Below are 18,952 nucleotides of genomic sequence, written 5' to 3' on the forward strand. Positions count from 1 at the left end.
TGCAGTTGCATGTCAGCAGGGCAAACTCCATGTGCAGAGGAAGATCAGTCAGATAAGCCCAGGAAGAGTCTGTGTGGGCCCTGTTAAGTTGCGAAATTTGAAACTTATATCAACATGCTGAATTATTGCTGATTTAACACCTGAGTGTGCGGGGTGCAATTTTCAGAAGTTTCAGTGCGACTGTGTGTGTGTGTGAAACTATGAATAACTGTAGAAAAGCGTCAGCTGTCGGTGAGTGAAAGCAGTGGAAAGTGAGTGCACCGGGAGTCTGAGGTGGGTGGGGTGGATGTGTTCCTCCTCCTCACGCATGGCTGAGGTCGTTTATGTAAATGCTTGAATTTAATTTTCAAAAGGACGGCCCTTCTCCCTGCCCAATGAGAATGAATCGCGGCTGACACCTGGCTATAAACCCAGGAAGGAGCCCAAAATCACAATCAGAGTATCTGCTGAAAAAACCCCGGAGAGGCGCAGCAGGCAGACGAGCGGAGAGTTTACGGCCGTGATGACTTCCAGTAAGATCGAGATTCCCGGAGAGGTGAAGAGCGACCCCGCTGCTCTCATGGCATCCCTCCAGCTGATGCCCTCACCGGTGCCCAACCCGGAGATCAAGTACACCAAGGTCTGTTTCTCTCACCGCGCGCACACAGACACACACACTCCTCCGCCGAAGAGTTTACTTTGCGCGTAAGAACGCTGCGCCATCACGCCTGATGTCTGAGCAAAACTTAGAAAAGAGTCAGAACTTCAGAGAGTCTGTGTGTCAGCAGCGCGCAGCTCCCAGCAGAACTTTGTGTTGACTGAGAGTTCAGACGGACGCACGCACAGTCCTGATCAAGGTTTTTCTGCGTCCCGCACGTGCTCAGTGTGGATTATCATTAGACAATCAATAACTCAGACAAACTGGGCCTAGATGATGTCATGCGATATGGGTCTACAAATATTACAGTCTTTGTGTTAACGTGGTATCAAATTACTTAAATAAAAAAAAACTTGTTTTTTCTTCATTTATAATGTAATTATCTGCATGAGTCTACGTTTATGATAAAACAACATGTTAATCAGAGGCCACGGTGTATTTCAAGATGAACAAACAGAGCAGTTATTATGTTATTCGTCACCTGGTGATTTTAATTATATTATTTATTATATTGATTTCAAATGGCACCTAAAAACAGCTTCAATTAGGGACCCAGGTCTGCACCGCGCCGGAGGCCAGTTATTAAAAAGTGCATTTAAAGGGGTGTGAAGAAAATGCTTAAAGGGATCCTTATGAAAGTAAAATACTCGAAATTGCAACACCTTTTTAATTCTTCTTTTCTCTGTGTGTGTCTTCTTAGAAATTTCAGTAATTTTCAATGTCTCACAGTCATAGTTAAACTGAAACAAAAGCAAGTTTTTTGCTTAATGGCAAAACACTCAAGTCCAAAATAACAGTCAAGACAAATAATTTGAATCAGGCCTGGTCTCAGTTTTATATAACACAAAGCTGGTTCAGTGAATAATTTTTGTTTTGAATTAAAATGCATATTGTGTTTTGTTAGAGCAGCCTTGTGTTGGGGGGGGGGGCACAAACAGCTGGGGAAAGAAGCATGAGTCAAACAAAGAACTTTATTTGATCCATGAAACAAATCACGCTGCAAGAAAAAAATCCTTTAATCCTCTGTGAAGTGCTTCAGCTCTCTGTTGCCTAGAAGAGTAAACAGCAGAGAATATTGCTAAAATTAAGTATTAATTAATCAGCAGATCAAGTTTGAAACTTTCAAGCTTTGTCTTCAGCCAAAACCAATGTTGAGACACTTACATAGGCCTTATATAAACATGGCCACGGTGATACTGTGCACACACTGCTGCACTTTGAATGAAAATTATATTGTTCATATATGTTCTTTCTCTGGTTTTTCACCTCTTGGATTCAGTTACAGTGATTTTCAGCTGGACGTCCCGTCGTCAGCCTTGTTGCTATTGAACTGGTCCCGTAGTTGTAGAACAAATGTTTTTATGAGTTTGAGATTAAAGGGCACATCTCATAGAGGACAGAGTGAGGATCATGTGGTGGAAGTTCATTCACAGCTATAATTGCTCTCTGTTAACACACACCTCCATGCTTTAAGTGCAAAGGGCACACTGCTGCTGCACTGTTAAGAGGACGGGATGTGTTGGATAGGTTCTGCCGTGTTTGAAGCTTTTCTGATCCCTTGCAGTGCAGAGTGAGGTGGAGAGGACGGTGTACAGGAAGAAATTTAGGGAGCGACTTGGTGAATTAACCCCCAGGAATTTGGATCATCCAGTCCCTGATGGCTTGGTGGACATAGGGGGCAGAAGGGCCCTGATTTATGGGCACCCCTGGCGTGGGCTCTCCTCACACCCTGTTCCTGTTCTCCACCCTGCTGACTGCAAGGGAAACAGCCCACATTGTCCTCAGATATCATTTTCTTTTTTTTTTAATAATTCAACCTTTCTGCAATATGAAAGCCATATTTAACTTATTGTAATAACATATTCGACCTCTTTGTTTTGCAATAATACGCATATATCAGGTGACCCTGCAGAGATATGGCTGGTGCAGTGTCATGACTTAACAGATGTCCTTCTATTACAGGGAAGCATGTGATAAAAAAGTGGGGTTATTGCATTGAGGTTTGCCCCTTGTCCTTTTCACCCAGTCATGAACTTCTCACCATCAAAGACACGTTGTGCTGTATCAGTTTAGATATCTTTCTTTTGTCTGCGTGTCTATACGAATTGGGAGTAATTAGTCGATTAACGTCCCTGTGAGAATGGGTCAGTCTTCATACACACTTTCTTGTGTTGCTAAAGTCAGCAGAAGGAACATTTTTCCCTACCCCCACATTTCTATCGCTAGAAGGCTCCAACAGCTGTGTTACAAGACAGAAACAGTTTAAAGGACCACAAAGGAAGCCATAAATAAGACAGTGATGATATCTATTCATTGACATTTTCACTTGTTTTTTTTTTTACCAGGTAATTCTTTGGGCCTTTGTGGTTTTTCACACTGTTCAGTCACAATAAGTTAACGTGCACTCGGTCAGACACATTTTACAAGAATGTAAAATAAAAGCACAGTTTGCAGAAGAGCTGACTGTAAAATGTTTTGCTGCATATCACTAGCTCTGTTTTGATATAATAGGAACATTTGTGAATAGTTAATAATCCGATAAGAATTAATATGCAAACAAATTTGTTTTAATAATGTGCACCAATCTGGTTTTTACTGTCTCCCTAATAGGGTAATAACACAAACAGTGCTACAAATATAAAGAACTAACAAGTACCAGATTCAGCAGCTGTGTTAACTGCCTGAGTTGCAGATCTCTTAATCTAATCAACAGTTATAAATTTTCTTTGTAGCTTTGCTCATGGTGGCATTAGTGCGCTCTCGCCATAGGAACCTGTGGAGAGTCGGCCTGCTAAAGGCCCAGAGTGTTTGTACAGCAGTCTATGCAGAGACATCCACTCAGTTTGGATGAATAAGAGGCTCCATCAATCTGTCACTGATTGAGATAGTACAGATGGAGGCTTGGGGCTCCCTGATGCTAGGTGTTGTCCACCGGGGTGTAAATTATGACCCTGTCTCACTGTGTGGGTTAGTGGCCCTGCCTTGCCAGAGCCTGACCTGCAGTTCTGGAGTTTTTCACTTCAAAACCACCATCTTACTGCGATCAAGATCAAACAGAGCCAAAGTTAGCGGATACTGTGCAACTAAATGATTTATCACAACGCGCACAGCGAGAACCCCTCCCTCCCCTCTCTGCCTTTGCTTACACAATCTCCTTGTTCACACACATGGCTGCATACTCTCTAAAACACATCTCTTTGATTGTGACAGGCTAAGTGTGCAGCGCCATTAATATGTCCATTGGTGTGAAATGCCTGCTTGTGCAGTGAGTGTAAATTATCATCTTAGCAGACACGTCAACATCATGTCCCCTGTCTCTTAATCACTGTTTAAGGAAGAGCAGTGACAGCGAGGTTACCCTGTTAACTTCCCATACCTTCAGTTTGCAGCCCTCCTGACAAGGAACGTGTAAATCCTTAAGGTGTCATTATGAAAAACACTTGGCTTCATAAATCTGGTGGAACAGGCTCATTCTCCCGTCTGCACAGGACACAGCAGAGAAGAGCCTTTTCTACATGTTTATTTGTGCTGTGGAAAAGCATGACATTTCTTTTTTAAATGACTTCCTTTGCACTGATCCCAGGAGCAAAACTGTGTAAAAATGTTCTTTAAACACTCCCTTGACCTGAGATTTAAAGAATGGTTAAGTACACAGGAAGCCCATCAAACCTCAGATGGTACAAAAACAGCAGCAGGGAGAGGAGAGGTCACTTTTATTGTTGATTCATGGAGATTAAACTGCACATAGCCTTGGTGTTGTGCGCTGTCTGTCGCTAGAAGTGTAAATTGAAGTTTTTATGTATCGTTTGTAGTGAACATGGTACATTATTACGTGATTATGTCCTTTTTAACATTTTGCACAGCTTGGATATCTGAAAATGATTGATTTTTTAAGTTTATGTTTGCTGATTAGTGACCTAAAAGAGATTTTGCACATATTACAGAAGCAGTGTTGCCCACACATACTGACGAGACAAAGATGTTTGCTAGTCGGTGACAGCAAGGTCGTCCTCGCCAAAAACCTGTGAGTGCTAGGGTGGCATTGTCTGTGTGTGTGTGTGTGAAAAACATGAAGGCTCCTCAGTGTCAGACATGTGGAGAGGACTAGGAGGAAAAAAAACCCAGCTGGTCTCCACTTTCACATGCTCTCTGCTCACTTGTAACAGTAGTAATTATAAGACTTTTGAAACCCATCCAGGAACAGAAAGGAAATAGAGGTCCTGTGATAGGGGAGGATATGAAACTTCCTGCACAGACGAGTGTTGCAGGTGCCTGTAGGATTCGTCTGGCTGTGGAATTTTGGCGTGTTGTGTATAAACACACACGTTTGTTTAATCCCTCTCTCTCTCTCTCACACACACACACACACCATCCCCCACTTGCTTTAAAAAATAGTGTTACGTATCCCTTCAGCCATTAGCATCTGATCGGTGAGAAGAAGCAAAGAGCCAAACAGATGTTTTGTTGGCTCCAGAAAATATTTTGGCATTTCTTATTTCCCATTATGGTCACTGCAAAAATATGAATTTCCACAAATATCACGCAAAAGCATCATCATTTTTTACTCTTGTGAAGATGCACTAATCACAGTCTTAATTCAGCGTGTTTGATTTTAATTTTTAAAACATGTCACAGCATTTGTTTACACCACGGTCAGGCTCTCCCTGAGCGTTGTGAGTGACAGCTTTTTACAAAAAAGCAAGAGTTGCTAAATGTTTGCAGCTGCCCTGTGACCCATGCTGAACGTCTTGACCTATCTGCTTGGTGCTTTGCTTTCAACCACATCAGGCCTCCTCGTTACATGTCAGGCATCACAGATCACAGTTTGATGTCAATTTTAATGCTTGTCCAAGTTGATCCAGCAGCTCAAAAACATTTTCACAACAAAATCTGCCCATTTAACTGTGTTAACAGAAAGCTGTTTACTTGAAAAAGGTTGTCCTTTTGTCTGCAGTATTTGGATGCCAAGTTAGCTCTAAGCACTGAGTGGCAGCACAGACTTTCATAAACATGAAACCATCATGTGTAGTGATAGAAACGACCCCACAGGGAATGGGAAAGAAAACACTATTAGTCATTTGAAAATGTGCACCCTTGCACTTGTTTTTTCATCCTTGCGTTCTTTTGCCCCTCGTCCAAACGATCCTAAAAGCAATTTTAAGAAACCTTGAGAGTTGATTTACGACTCCTGGCTGTCATCTTAATCAAGTCTCTCAATGGAACCAGACAAAAGTCTAACACCAGTCCGAGCCCAGCGAGAGGGCCGAGCCAAACGGCGGCTGACAGTTGTCCTTTTCTAGGCTGTGATTTAGGTGGGGCCTGCTTCACTGTTCTCGTGCTTCATCCGTTCTCCTTTAGCAGCATCTTGTGAGAGGGGTTACGCCATGCATAAAGCTACCCACGGTCTGCATTCTTGCTCGGACTGTTGAGGCTGTCAGGGGGCTCCTCTGATTTAGGGTGCCCCACTTCAGCGGCCCCTATAAATTTAAAAACTAATTCAGTGCTCTACAGGACTTTTTGTTTTTGTAGCTGGCCCTCTGCTCCTTATCGTTACTGACAATTTTATGAAGTGCTCTTAATGAGCAGCAGATTAAAGGTGGCCTCGGATAGAAGGCGCCTGAGAATGAGAGAGAAGCCACCCTGGCCTGCGAGCTTAGGTGTGTGTGTGGGGGGTGGGGAGGGGGGTGGTGGGGGGGGGGGGGGGGGGTTGAGGAGTACAAAGGAATGAGTTTGCAGGGTATTGCTTTGTGTAGTGGTACACACAGATACTGAACACCTCCAACATCTGCATGTAAGTTAATCATATGCAGAGTCCACAGTATGAGCCAGTGAACCGTGGGAATGATAAGGTGGGAGGGATGGAGGCAGGGCGATGAGTCTGCAGCGACTCCAGCAGTGTTCAGACTAGTTGGCATTTTATACCAGGCATAAAGTAAACACAGCCAACAGTTTACAGCCAATTAAATAGTACTTAAAGCCCAGTGTTTATGGAGGTAAACATGTTGGAGAGTTTAAGCAGGCTAAGGCCAGTGGGACACTTGAACCCTGCTCTCAGGTTTTCCCTCAGTGCATCAGAACTCCTCTAAAGTCCATGGACGGTAAGAGCATATGTATACACAGAGGGGTTTGTGCCAGCAGATGTTCTCCTTGCACTCTATCTATCAGACGGACTGACAGCCATTAAAAACAGTGTGTGAGCAGTCAGCCTAATGAATCTAAACATGTCAGCCAGGAAGGAGACTTTTGTTGCTGACTTAATTTCAAATCACACCTTGCGTTTTGTTCCACTCTTCATCAGAGTATGAAGGATCTCTTGGCCGTTCAGCAACATAATTCTCAGTCCTGTGACTGTGTAAACATTTATTTTTCTTTTGGTCTTAATAGATGTTGAATATGTCCTGTTTGGAATCCCAGGCGGTTGTTTAACGGAAGACTTGCTTTAACGCATCACAGAAACCAAGCGCAGCACGTGTTTTATGATCTCGTAAACGAGCAGTGATGTTGTGAAACGTGTGTCTGTGTGCTTGGGGGTGGGGGTCTGGTGTCTGATAGGGATTTATCTATACCCCACACCCACCCACCCCCTTTGTCTGGATGGTGGAGCACTCCCCAGAGAGCAATGCTGGACAGGCAGGAATCTCTGTCCAGATTTCCAGAGATTCTCCCATATCCCTTACACAAGAGCCTGGAAGTGCTGCCTGAGAGCTGCAGCCAAAATGTGTAATGCAACGAATACTTAAGATAACATAAATATTTAGAAATTCAAAATTTAACCACTATATCACACTCAGGCTGTTGGGAAATCATGTTTGTCTTTTGACTTAAAAGATCATCTTGTGCATTTATTTCAACAAAGTTCATCAAATTCCTCTTGCAGATTTTCATCAACAATGAGTGGCAGGACTCTGTTAGTGGAAAGGTCTTCCCCGTCTACAACCCGGCAACTGGAGAGCAGATCTGTGAGGTCCAGGAGGCAGAGAAGGTAAACACAATCAGAACAGGACATTACTTTGTAGAGCAACATCTGTCATAATGATCATGATGAAGTAAAAATGCCATACAACCAAATGCATTCAAACAATTTCATGTTTCATAGACGTGATTACGCGTTCTCCCTCAGAAGTGAGGAAAGCAACACTTCTACATGTTGGTAGTTAACTGGAAAGTTTCTCCTTCTTGCAGGCGGACGTTGATAAAGCAGTGCAGGCAGCTCGCCTCGCCTTTTCTCTGGGCTCAGTGTGGCGACGGATGGATGCATCTGAGAGGGGGCGACTGCTGTCCAAACTGGCTGACCTGGTGGAGAGGGACAGTGTCTATCTAGCTGTAGGTTTCCATGGCAACATTTAATATCTCTGATAATATGTAACCATTGCCCTGTTTATTTGCTTACATTATATTTTCCTGATTTTATTACTCTAAATGCATTTCAGGCTTTCTGCAAAGCACTCTCATTTGCCTGTGTGTTTGAAAATACAAATATTAGCTGTGCCATAAAGAGAACATTTAACTGTAACTCAGAGGCTGCATTTGTAGTTTAGTGTTATCTCAGTGTCACATTTCACCCTTGGGTGAGTGTAAAGGATAGAACAGTATGGAATTATGTGAGGATCACAGGGTTATATCACATATTTCTCAAACGTCTCCCTCGTCTCTCTTTCTCTCTTCAGACGATTGAGTCGATGAACAGTGGGAAGCCTTTCCTGCCCACCCTGTTTGTGGACCTCCAAGGAACTATTAAGACACTCAGATACTTTGCTGGATATGCAGATAAAATTCATGGCACTTCCATGCCGATGGGTAAGAGCTCTTTATAAGTAAAGTTCATTAAAATGGGCTAAAGGCAGGTTGATAAAGAAAATGTGGGAGATACTAGAAAGAAAGGAGTTTCCCTCAGACAATACCTTGGTGGTGGAGGCTGGAATTTGTGTACTGGATTCATTTACATCCTTATCACTTATTTATTGATAGTATATTATAGTATTGTTGATAAGAAAATAATAATATAAAATATTATTTTAAATCTGCTGTAACTGATAAAAAATAAATAAAACATCAGCAGACTGCAGCTTCCCTGTGGTCACCTCAGCTCAGCATTCTTTCTCTTCTCCTCTATGACTGAGGGAGTCAATAGCACTATGACTCTAGATTCCACCTTGTGGGGCAAAGTGGTATTGCACGATGTTAGCGGGTTAGCTAGCTTCAGCAGATGTCTTTAGTTGATTTTAAGTTTAAATTATGTTTAAACTTATTATGTTTACACCTTTTGTATAAACATAATCCTACCTGCAACTGAACAAGTGTCACAACATATTATAAATACTGTATTAGTACACTACAAAGCTTTACGGAGTAGAGCGAAACTCTCAGTCGTTCTGTCTCTATGAGTGGCTCTTGTCACAATACTATTGTGATGTGATTTGATTTTTTTTTAAAAAGCACTTCAGAAGTTGGTGTAATTAATGTTTGCAGGAAAATTACTCTGAGCAGAGATCCGAGGCAGCTGTCGGTGTCTCCCGTCGCATGCAGCTGAATTTAGGGATGGAAGGGGAGAAAGTTGGCTGCCTGTTTGAACAGGAAGAGAAAAAAGAATAAGAGGGAGGACATGGGAAACCTCCTGATACCACTGTATTGTCCCTCTCAATGCTTCTCTTGTACGCTGTTGCCAAACCAACCACAGTGCGCGTTTTCCCAGGGCTTTGGTTTAAGCTTTACTCCTCCTGTGGACTTTTAGAGGAAAGAAACGGGGGCATTCCTGTAGCCTGTATGATTGGAAGTAATCTGGTTTGTTCACCTGTCAGGATGACCTGCAAGACATCTACATCACCAACACCCCCCTGAGAATGTATTTGTCTTCCATGTTATGCTGAGATTGTGGTATTAAATTTATATTGCAGCTGAATGGGGAGGATCACCTTTGGCTACACAGTTTAGTATCGTTTACATTGCTTGTTCCAAATTGAAATATAAGTCATTTGCAGGCGTCACACTTTCAAACAAGCCTCGCAGACACTCCAGTTCTTCCTGAAAATGTCAGATAGGTTTATAGATTAATTCCACAAACAATAACAGTTTTGAAAGATCCGATATCTACATTGGAATTAAGGGAAGATGTTTACATATGGGAACCTTTACTGCAGCTTTGTGTCCATTGTCAAACTTTTTACTGTTTCCCATTGAAAAATGATTATTTGGCTTGTCATCCACCACTGATCAGTCCAGTCCAAATGCAACATTAAGCAATCACCATCTGACCACTGTTGTAACAAATTCACACACACACACACACACATTTCTCAGTATGAATTGTTTTTGCGGAGAATGAACAAGCATGGCACACCCTCAGTAAGAACCTCCATTTTACTCAAGTAATGCAAGAGGAATGAGCAAACCTTTCCAGCATAACACCCATCTCTATGACCTAAAACAGTTACACACATGCCTGTGCTGTTGGAGGCTCGAAATGAAACGTAATCTCTCACCAGGGTAAAGTAACCAGGAATGTTGCGTGTGGATTCATTTACAAATTAACATGTTGAGTCAACAACTGTGTGGATGTCAGGTGGTGACGCTTTTCGTGAGTTTGAGGCAGTTTTCATGCTCTTTAAGCAAAAACAAGACGAGTAACACAGACGTCTTTTTTTTCTGTGTGTGTGTGTTTGTCTGCATGTGTGTTCCTCTACAGATGGAGAGTATCTGTCATTTACCCGATATGAGCCCATTGGTGTCTGTGGACAAATTATCCCTGTGAGTATAAGCTTTCATACAAATGACACACACACAATGGATACAAATAAACTTACAAGTGTAAAGTTTAAAAAATGATAAGAGTGAGTTGGCTGAGTTTGTTTACTTTGCATTTTCCAGTAATTTCCTGACATTCACTGTTTATTCGAGTAATTCCGGCTGGTAAGACCCAGAAATGACTGTGCCAGTGAGTCTGAGTAATAGGGAATGAGAAGTGAGAGGCAGAAGAGTGAGCAGCTTAGAAGGAAGAATGATGAGAAAGGAGGAAAAGATCAAGGAGAAGGAGACACTGTTGATTGTGCAAGAGTGCAGAAAGCGTGTGGTTCTGTGTTGAGCCCCATGGGCTGCTGTGTAAAGCAGAAATAACACAGGCCTGTGTGTTGTACAGTGATACGGGTCTATTGCACATGTGTTGCAATTTTCCTGACTTTCTCAGAATACTGTGGGAAGAGAAAATACTGTACAAGTGCCGAGAACATTTTCTCACTTGACTGTGTTTAGACAGAGTGAAAATGAGAGTAAGTGACTAAAGAGCGATGAGTAATTGAACTTGACTTGTGACCACCCAGTGTGTCAGATGTATGATGTCTTTTTCTCCGGCTTGTGTGTGTGTTTTGCACAGTGGAACTTCCCTCTGATGATGACAGCATGGAAGCTGGGCCCAGCGCTCGCATGTGGAAACACTGTTGTCCTTAAACCTGCTGAGCAGACGCCGCTCACCTGCCTCTACATGGCAGCACTCATCAAGGAGGTAAATGACAGAATCACTCTGACAACTACAAGCATTTTATATGGAGAGTCGAGCGTTAATATGAAACTGAATCAGTTACATTTTGCCAAGAACACAGTGTTCACTATGAATTTGGCCAGAACTGTATTTGGACAGTCCAATGCTAATGTAACCACAAAGCGACAAAAAACAGATGTTTAGAAAAGTGTCGCTTGTCTGTCATGTCTATCATATATTGTGACTCTTCAGACTCTTGGCAGGACAAGAAGAGCTTATATTAAAGAACCACTTCACCCAATTTACAAAAAACCTACCCTGATAGTGCTCATCCTACACATTTGATAAAACAATGCTCTAGTCTCTAGCTGTACAAACAATAGCATAGACCAACAGGAGTGGAGCTGCAGCGCACACGTCAGCTGAGCCATACACAGTATATGCTCCTTGTTAAAAGCTTGTTAAAAGACTGGGAAAGCTACAGAAGCAATAATAATGTTATTACTGTTGGCTGCCGAGCGATTATGCTGTGTTCAAGTCATTTTTGAAAAACATTCACATCAGCCTCCGTCATTACCAATAATATCTCCCACTTGGTGAAAAGAAGTACAGACATGTGGACAAACTGTTGGAGGAGTGGCTGCAGAATCAGCTCCTTTTAAAGGAACTGTATGCTGTAATGCAGCAAAGGCAGTGCTACAGATTTACCACATTAGAACAATGCAAGAATATTCTTCTGTCCTGCTAACAGTGCTTGAATTTAGACCAAACAGTTCTGGGGCCTCCCTAAAGGGTAACTGTGGAGCTCCAGCTTTAGTTGGCATCTGTATTATCAGTGGGCGTAGTGAAGTAACAACATAAATCACTGTAATAATTGTTTTAGTCAATTTTTTCCTATAAAAAGTACTCAAGTACTCAAGCCTTCCTTGTACTGCTACATTTACAGTTTAGCATTGTTGTCTACTCTCAAAATGAAGGATTATGGGAAAGTGAACTGGTGCAAAGGCAGCATGTCGGCCCTCTGTGATGACATCATGTGTAGGCTGATTTCTGATTGGACTAAACCAGAAACATATTTAAATTTAGTTTAACACAGTGGCATAAGAAAGGGATGGTTAGTAGCTCAAAGAATTTACAAAGCTCACCAAACAAAAAAATTAAGAAAGGCTACTACAAATAACATAGTAATGTGATATCTGTGTAGCCATGTGTTGTAGCCAGTGCAGCTGCCCACAGTGGAGCAGCATCATGTGTTAATGTAGGCATAAATAATCTTGTACAAATCTAAGTGTCCACATCCTCTTTGTTTCCCCCTGTCCTCTCTGGCCTCGCCTCTCGGTGGAGACTATCTGTCTGTTGCCTTCTTCTTTTTGATGTTCTCTCCGCTCTCTGCTTGTAGGGAGGTTGGGTTGGGTCCGGATTCCCCCCACACTGCCTGTGGTTTTGCTTGGCTCTGCTGTCATCTCCGCTAAAGCTTGTTTCCTCTCATATTGTTTTGACAGACCGGTTTTCCACCGGGAGTCATCAATATTTTGCCAGGATTCGGGCCAACAGCAGGAGCTGCAATTTCTTCGCACATGGGCATAGACAAAGTGGCTTTCACGGGATCGACCGAGGTACTTCTCTCTCCAGTAAAGCGGCTCAGATCAGCAGCTGCCTACTGCTTGCTTTTGTCAATGAACACAAGTGACACAGTGACCAACATGTGCAGAGCAAAAGAGCAGGCTGGGTAATTAGGGGATGTTGTGTGCCTGTATTGAAGTCTAAATGACAAACAAATGGGGTCTTACATAAGCTGCCTACCCTGTCATTACTCCTCATGTCATTACTCCTCATGACAGGGCTCGGATTTTATCTCGCACACAAGCACATATTTGCACTGTCAAAAGTATACAAACACAACTGTCTAAAAAGTCCTCTATTTTCCCACAGCTCTCTGTTCTATTAATGTGACACACAGTTTTCAGTGAACCCACTATCAGGACAGGATAAACTCAGACAACAGGGAAGCAGTTAATGGGAAACTTAAATATACCATGTTAGGTATAATGCATCCCAGAGGCCAGAATGATCAGCCAGTGAGTGACAGCAGCTCATATATCACTGCACAATATTACTACACTAAGAGTCATTACCAGCAGTCTTAATTTTGAAGCTATATTTGTTATATTTTCCAGTGTTTATCACATTCAGTGATGGTTGTGAGGTGTTTGTTTTGACTCTGCGTGTGCTGTGTTGTTTTTTTCAACGGCATTCTGAATATGAGAAACTCTGATAAGCTCACACATGTACAGACATCGTAGATTAATATCAGGAGCCAAACAGGCGCAGCAGTGAAAATAGAATCTGTGTTATCTTCAATCAGGGTCAGACTAAAAGAGAGCAGGATTTTATATTTTTTTATGAATGTCAGAGAAGCAGTTTGGGAAGGCTCGAGGAAGAGCCATTGTCTTCCTCACATGTCCTTCTCAGGATAAATACAGTGTTTGAGTGTCTTCAGATGAAGACCATATTAGAAAATCATAGCAAGCTATGTTAACAGAACAACTGGTGCAAGAAGATCAGTTTGTTCTCTCAGCAGTGTTGTTGACTTTTAGAAGTTCAATATGTAAAAACTATTTTCAGTACATGCAGCACTAGCTAGAGTGAGGCTACTATAGAGAGACACCTGCACCCTCATTTCTCATGTAAACGTCCTTTTTGTTTTATCACCTCGTCCTGATTGAACATTTCCTTTAAGTGGCCTAGGGTTTTTTTTCATGTTGTTTCATGTGATCTGGAGTCAATTACTGAGAGAAAGAGGCAGCGCTGTCAGAGACTGCTGATGCCCAGACAGTGAGTCAGACAGTGTAGTAGCAGTGGTGGGTGATATTAACAACCACAGCATCTCCTCACAGTGAGAAAGGTGGTGGATGCATTGCAGGTGGATTTTAAAGGGCCACAGCTCATCCCCTGACTGACTCACAGCGTCTGTGACTGCACACAGAGGAGCCCAGCGTGTTTCCTTTACCCCTGAATAAACACATGAGCTCCTTTTAGTCAGCCAGTTTGTGTTTTTGATCAAAGACAGACACAAACACATCAGAAACTATGAAGCCACGCCAAGCGCTGGGTTGTTTTTATACAGTCTCAGCACCAACCACAGCACAGCAGTGGATCCTGTCCTCTTTGTTTTCTTTTTATTACACACTGGGAACTACAGTGAATCAGACACCAGAGGAGATAGTGAGGGAGGATGAATCTTTTCCATGTTAGAGGTGGATTTTTAGGGTATTTTCCACTTTATCTGGTCACTTCTCTTGGAAAATAAAACAGACAGTGTGAGTAACAGGAAAACAAATACTTGCGTCGGGTGTTGGATTGTAAGAGGGGTGTGGGGGCATTTCCCAGACTGCTTATCTGTTGAGATAACACATAATACAGTCAAAATTATATTTTCTTATTGACAGTAATTTCATTTAGTGAAATAATCTGATCCTGTTTAAATGTTAGGTGTAGGTGTTAATTAATCCCAACCCAGCTAGACCATTTTCCACTCTTCCACAAGGATCCTTTAAAAGACAGACACACAGAGAAGTTTTTATGTTTCAGCTTGTCAACAGCGAGTATATAGCCTATATACTTGACATTATTTTTTACAGTGTACAGTGATTCTATTGAGCAACAGGTATTTTCCCAAATATCTTATCAAGGAATGTGGTTCTTAAATGTTTTATTTATTGTTCTTCATTCTGGTTATGTGATATCATCACTCCTGATAAGGATTAAAGTAGAAATATGGATAACAGGAAGATAAGGACATAAAACCACAGCAAATCCCTTGTCGCCTTTCTCATCGACACAGCAGACTCACTTCATACCAAACAACCCGTCTCACAGTGTGTCAGATCACAGGACACCACCCACACACCTTGGAGTTGCCTCTCCCTGGCCTTCATTACATATCAGATGCTTTTCCCGGCTGAAACATCATTTTGTTTTCCTGTCTCCAAAAGCCTGTAACAGATATTCATCCTGTATGTTTGCAGAACTCATGTTTCAGCTGGCCTTACCGGTGCATTCCTTGTTTGGAGCTAAGCAGCCTCTTTAAGATATTTAATGGCTCCAGCTGATTTAGTGATCTGGCTGCAGGCCTGTGTCTCTGTTAGTAAACCTCAGATCTGTTTCCTCTGCTAGGTCGGCAAGCTGATCCAAGAGGCGGCGGGGAAGAGTAACCTGAAGAGAGTGACGCTGGAGCTGGGAGGAAAGAATCCCAACATCATATTTGCAGATGCTGATCGTGAGTTTTTTAACCCTCTCTAGGTGGTCTGACTGCTTCTCTGTGTTACTTATTCTTTAATCTGTGGATTAGAAGATTTGCCGACAGAATCCAAAAAATGCTGAAAAGCTTAGTGGTGCAATGAAACACTCTGGATGGATGAGTTTCATAGAAATTCTACGTGTCAAACTGGGGGTGCCGGGGCTTTCAAATGCTTTCAGCAGCCGTGAGAGGGGCTCACTAAGGCCTGTAAATCAGGAGAATGGACCCTGACTCAGTTGGGCGCTTCAACCGAGACCCATAAATCACAGGGGTACATTAACCCTTTGTGCACAACAGCAGGATCCTGTCTCTCAGGTGTCAGGTATCAGATTTGCACAGGATAGCTCCAATAAATATGAGGACATGTTTTACTCCAGACCTTCACGTTTCTGAGTGTTTAAAAAAAACATTTAATTTGATTTTTTTTATTGAATAATTTTCCTCATGCTGTAAATTATTTTTTTCTGGGTTATTAACATACACAAATCTCCTTTCCCCAGTGGATCTGGCTGTGGAGCAGGCCCACCAGGGTGTGTTTTTCAACGCAGGCCAGTGCTGCACGGCAGGATCTCGCATCTATGTGGAGGAGCCCCTGTATGATGAGTTTGTTCGGAGGAGCGTGGAGAGAGCCAAGAGGAGGATAGTCGGCAGCCCCTTTGACCCCACGACTGAGCAGGGTCCACAGGTGAGACCAACAGATTATAATGTTGCTGTATTAGACAATGTTTCTATCTTCTGTTGTCTAATGTCTGGACTCCACCCCATCACAGATCAGCCGGGAGCAGCAGAATCGAGTGCTGGAGTTTATCCAGAGCGGCATCAGTGAAGGAGCCAAGCTAGAGTGTGGAGGCAAAGCCCTGGGCTTGAAGGGGTTCTACATTGAGCCCACGGTTTTCTCTAATGTGACAGATGACATGCGTATCGCCAGAGAGGAGGTACGAAGCTCCAGCACAACTAAACAGTATATAGTTGGTCATTTTATAAATGTTTAGGTCTTTAAAACAGAAAAAGATTTTATAATGTAGATAGTAAATTAAGTAATCATGGTTGTCATGTTTTCACAGATTTTTGGTCCAGTCCAGCAGATCATGAAGTTTAAAACTATCGAGGAAGTGATAGAAAGAGCCAACAACTCAGATTATGGTTTGGTCGCTGCTGTATTCACCAATGACATCAACAAAGCCATGACCATATCCACAGCCATGCAGACTGGCACTGTCTGGTAGGTTCCATCTGCTGCGTGTCTTTAGCTGCAATCTCAGTAATAATTCTCATGTGGGAAGTATCAACATTTTCAGTCTGTGCCATGCAGAAACTGTAAACTGGCACAGTGCCACTTCACTATCATTACACAAGCCACAAAGAAAAGCTTTCCTTCCTTTTTCCCCCCACAGCCCAGACATTCAGGATGTTGAAATATTGTGGAGTAATGTGACAGCACAAGACAACAATTCAGACCATCAATTTTAAATGTAAATGGATAATGGCTAATTTTATAATTCTGTATAAATGAAGCGGTCATAAAAGGATGCATGTTGAGTTCCCCCAAACTTGTTTAGTTTTTCTTTCGTAATTAAACACAGATGGTTTTGAGTAGAAGACACACGAGATGCTGTATGTTATAGCTAACATACAGCATCTGCCAGAAAGTTTTCACCACTTGTCAGTCTTGACCGCAGCCCTCTGCTAGCTGAGGAAACATTTTTCTACCTCCTCCTTCATCCTTGATGCCCCTCCAGTCCTCATCCCACCGCCATCACAAATACAAAACATGCTGTGTTACCGCTGAGCAAATCACAGCTCACATCAGGCACCTAAACTATATTTCTGAGGCAAATTCAACTAGACAGCTGCTCAAATAAATAAACTGAACAACACAACTCATTCTATAGAAATAATCAGAAGCCATGTGAATCTGTTCCTACATCTGTCCCAGACACACAACAATACACAACAGCAGCCTTCAGTGAAAGCAGCCATCACAGTTCCTTTGTACAACAAACCACAGGAGTCAAATGCAGGCGAGTGATCGATGTTTTGTGTATTTCACAGGATAAACTGCTTCAACGCTCTGAGCACGCAGTGTCCCTTTGGAGGATATAAAATGTCTGGCAATGGACGTGAATTGTGAGTATAACTTGGTTGTCTGCCCACTGAATATACACAAATTAACCACAATATTGCTAATACTGACTGTGTGTTTTGAGAAGTTACTTTACAAAATTGCTTAACATCGCATTAATCTTATCTAAGAGGTCTTGAAACATTTCTGCTGTGACCCTCTCCAGCAGTGTATACACTATATTTAATGCTGCTGTCAACATGCTAGTTTAAACAAAATGATCATCTTTGTCACTGTTTCCTGTTTCAGGGGAGAAAACGGCTTGAAGGAGTACTCAGAAGTTAAGACCATCACAATGAAGATGGTCGCCAAGAACTCTTAAGGCAGCCACTCTTTTCTTTGGGAGGACTCCTAGTGCCTTCCTCGTCTCTGGCCCGCCTCTTGTCAGTCCGTCCACGGTGGCAAACCACACCGACCGTCAGAACTAGTTATCTCCGTGGTAACTACAGGCTGTACCCTCTCACTGCCTCCAGTCCCTCCATCAAACTCACAGTCAGCCTGTCCCTGTCCGGCTCGACACACCTTGAATATTGTGGACTGTCTCTAGTCTTAACTGACAACCACTTGAACTACCCCCTTACTGTATACCTCCTCCACTAACTACACTAAAGCACTCACAGAGACGACGGGGGCGGCTGCTCTGACTGCAATAACAACGCTCTTCCCAGCCGCTACACCCTGACCCTCACCCTGCCCAGATGCTGGATGCTCAGAGACTTGTTCGCCGCACTTGCAATCAACCCTTTACTAGCAACTTGTCGTGTGTTGGGAGGCAGTTTTTATTTTTTGTTTTTATTTTTTTGTACTGTGCGGTATGATCGTAAAAACCTCATGTGTCATTGTCTTGGTAGAATTTATGCTCATTCAAGACCACTGATATTGTCAGCCTCAGACATGAATGGATGGAATGTTAATTCAGAATTTAAAATTGATTTCTAATTGTCTTTGTTTATATTCTAGCTCATATGATCTAACACTGTATGTCAGCCTTTGATTGATGTAAACATGAAAAGATTTAACCTCTTAAAGGCAATTTACTCTCACCTGCTAAAAGAGGAGTAGATGTATTTTAAACTGTATGTAACTGATTTTCATTGATGTCCATCTATGTTTATGTTTATACAATCATATGGTATAAATTTTTAAAATGACCATAGTTTTTTTCAGTAAAACTTTTTTTTCCTGGAAAAACACTTGACTTGTTGATTACATTATTATTAAGAGTACTAGTGTCCACAGTCCAGCTGTTTATGCTGCTCAACACATCGCACACAATTTAGGCCGGGGTCACATTTCACATTAATCGGACACAACTCAGCTGCTGAAGCTCACAGATCTGGCTCAAACACTTCTAATTATGAATCATTTATATTCAAGATTCCTGCTGTCATGCAGCCTATTTTGAACCAAGGAGCTGGTTTT

General features: G+C 42.3%; 1 protein-coding gene across 1 annotated transcript; it reads left to right on the top strand.

Annotated features, from left to right (window-relative positions):
• The first annotated feature begins 355 nt into the window (after positions 1-355).
• aldh1a2 (aldehyde dehydrogenase 1 family, member A2) lies at positions 356-18,677 on the top strand. Its single transcript, XM_028401580.1, has 13 exons — positions 356-619; positions 7,515-7,619; positions 7,820-7,960; positions 8,305-8,434; positions 10,320-10,381; positions 11,004-11,132; positions 12,611-12,724; positions 15,285-15,387; positions 15,909-16,093; positions 16,179-16,343; positions 16,473-16,630; positions 17,461-17,535; positions 17,780-18,677. The coding sequence occupies exons 1-13, from the start codon at positions 503-505 to the stop codon at positions 17,850-17,852; spliced, it is 1,557 nt and encodes a 518-aa protein (XP_028257381.1). The 5' UTR covers positions 356-502; the 3' UTR covers positions 17,853-18,677.
• Positions 18,678-18,952: the final 275 nt, after the last annotated feature.

Source organism: Parambassis ranga, chromosome 3 (assembly GCF_900634625.1).
Source record: "Parambassis ranga chromosome 3, fParRan2.1, whole genome shotgun sequence".
In the NCBI taxonomy this organism is placed as follows: Eukaryota; Metazoa; Chordata; class Actinopteri; family Ambassidae; genus Parambassis; species Parambassis ranga.